Source organism: Phytophthora parasitica, assembly GCF_000247585.1.
Source record: "Phytophthora parasitica INRA-310 unplaced genomic scaffold supercont2.12, whole genome shotgun sequence".
Lineage (NCBI taxonomy): Eukaryota > Oomycota > Peronosporomycetes > Peronosporales > Peronosporaceae > Phytophthora > Phytophthora nicotianae.
This window is the reverse complement of record NW_008648998.1, coordinates 530,950-532,939: the sequence shown is the minus strand read 5'-3', so window position 1 is coordinate 532,939 and position 1,990 is coordinate 530,950. Positions and strand designations below refer to the sequence as shown.

The 1,990-nt window shown below is 46.1% G+C and overlaps 1 protein-coding gene across 1 annotated transcript; it reads right to left on the bottom strand.

The window, feature by feature from the left end:
• Nucleotides 1-914: 914 nt before the first annotated feature.
• Nucleotides 915-1,316, bottom strand: PPTG_07548 (hypothetical protein; the record flags this gene model as incomplete). The annotated part of the gene is made up of 2 exons (XM_008901828.1): nucleotides 915-984; nucleotides 1,063-1,316. The coding sequence occupies 2 exons, from the start codon at nucleotides 1,314-1,316 to the stop codon at nucleotides 915-917; spliced, it is 324 nt and encodes a 107-aa protein (XP_008900076.1).
• Nucleotides 1,317-1,990: the final 674 nt, after the last annotated feature.

Here is a 1,990-nt window from a genome sequence, read left to right as displayed (position 1 = left end):
CCCAAATCAACCTTACGCTCAGTGCTTCTGGTGGGAAATTGAGAACTTGTGGCAACGTTTCATCGAGCCTGTGATCGTCTAGATTAGAATCTTCACGTTGACCCAGCATTTCCACTGATCTGGAATCTTAGCTTCTGCTCAAAGGAAGATTTTCTCTAGCCCTGCGTTCAAGGACTTCAGGTGGTCAAGCCAGCAGTTGAAGTCTCCTTTCGTGCTTGCTTTGTATTGGTCCTCTACTAAGTCACATGCGTGATGCGCGGCAATGCGAACAAGCAGCTTCATCTCGTAATCGTACTTGCTGTTAGTGCGAATTCCAACCCGTTTCGTTTAAAACTTGTAAGTACCATCAGCGGATTAATGCATAAAATGCAGCGTTTTGATGCACTCGTCCATAGGCATGTGCTTTGGCCTTGGCGGCACCCCAGCTCGCTTCGAGCATGTCGATATTATTGTTGTCCAAATGAGGTATATAGCCGAGAAGAAACGTACACCATCGCTCCTTGCATGATAGCCAATTCGTTTTGAAGTGTTCCACAAAGCCGGCCTTCCCAGCACATATCTCCTCTAGCGCCTCCAAGCAATGAGTGAATTCACTCTCGTGTGACGTGCGAACCATAGTCGTAAGAAACTTTCTGATGTGCAGCTTCTCAAACTTTGTAAATCCATTGTCTCGCTGGCCAACTTCACGTTTGAGGTAATCAATAACACGAAAATGACACAGGATTACGGTCGCTTCAGGAAATTCTGACTTGAGCGTGGGTAGTTCCGTAAAATCCTAGTCAATGGCAATGGCGATGACCTTGATGTCACTTTAGTTTCCGTTGTTACGTTTGAATGCGGAGATGGCGCTTCTTCACGTTTTCTTGTGTCTCCCCATCGACGAGTGCATGTTGAGCAAATGCACAACTACTCGTCTACATACAGCTGAAAAGGCGATATATATTCACACAGGCCAAACATGTCAATATCATGCTGTTCTCAAGACTAAAGGTAAGCAAGCACCAATTAGGACCAACCAGAACCAACTAGTACAAACTAAAAACAAACGCCACCAACCCTCACCTGTTGATGCTAGTGCCGTGGGTTGCATCGACACACATCACCTCAGGAAACAGCCGCGTCATAGGTCTCATGAGGTTCGTCTGAAATGTGATGCAACTTGTCAACTTGGTATCGGCATCACGGAATACGTTGGCCAAGTTCCCAAGACTCTCACTGAAATCTTGCAACACTTCCATCACGCACACATTATCATCAGGCGACGTATACGAGTTTCGGCGCATTTTAGCGATCATGTTGCTCACATCCTTGAGCATCAGCGGCTTTCTCGAATCTCCTTCAGATAGCGGAGGGTCTTCTTTCGTTTAGCTCCACCTAGAGATGTATAATCCGTTAAGACATGTCTGTAAATGCTAAAAATCGTTGTAGGTACGAGCGTACCTTGCCCCATTGTCCGTATGACATTACTAGTCTCTGGAGAAGTGATCTTCCATGTCTCAGTGTATGTGTTTAAGATGTTCTCGTCGACCTCGTGGTTGTGGGTCGATTCGCACCTCCGAACAGATACAGGGTAACCACCATTCCAATCTTCAGACAATAACGCATGAAGTTTAGCTGGGCATTCAATGCGGCGAGTAGTGTGGTTTGCCGGGCTCCTGTTCCTCGGGGCGCGTAAGAACTCGAATTCGTGCAATTTCATGTCTTCGTATAATATCCAATAGATTCATCCCAGAGCGTGAATTCGTTTCCTCGCTGCGTGGCTTATTTGATACGGCTACGGTTCCGATCTTTAATCTAATTTGACGTGGCGGAGCTTGTTTATTTGAAACGTGTCGCTCTGGTAGCTACATAACAACCGTATATGTTAGATAGAAGCAAAAAAGGTGTAGACACTGCTTACCTCTCAAATGGAGCTTCCAGATCATCCCATGAGCTGAACACCCAATGAAACCCTAGACAAGCAACAGCAGGAGGATTAATATCGCCGCTT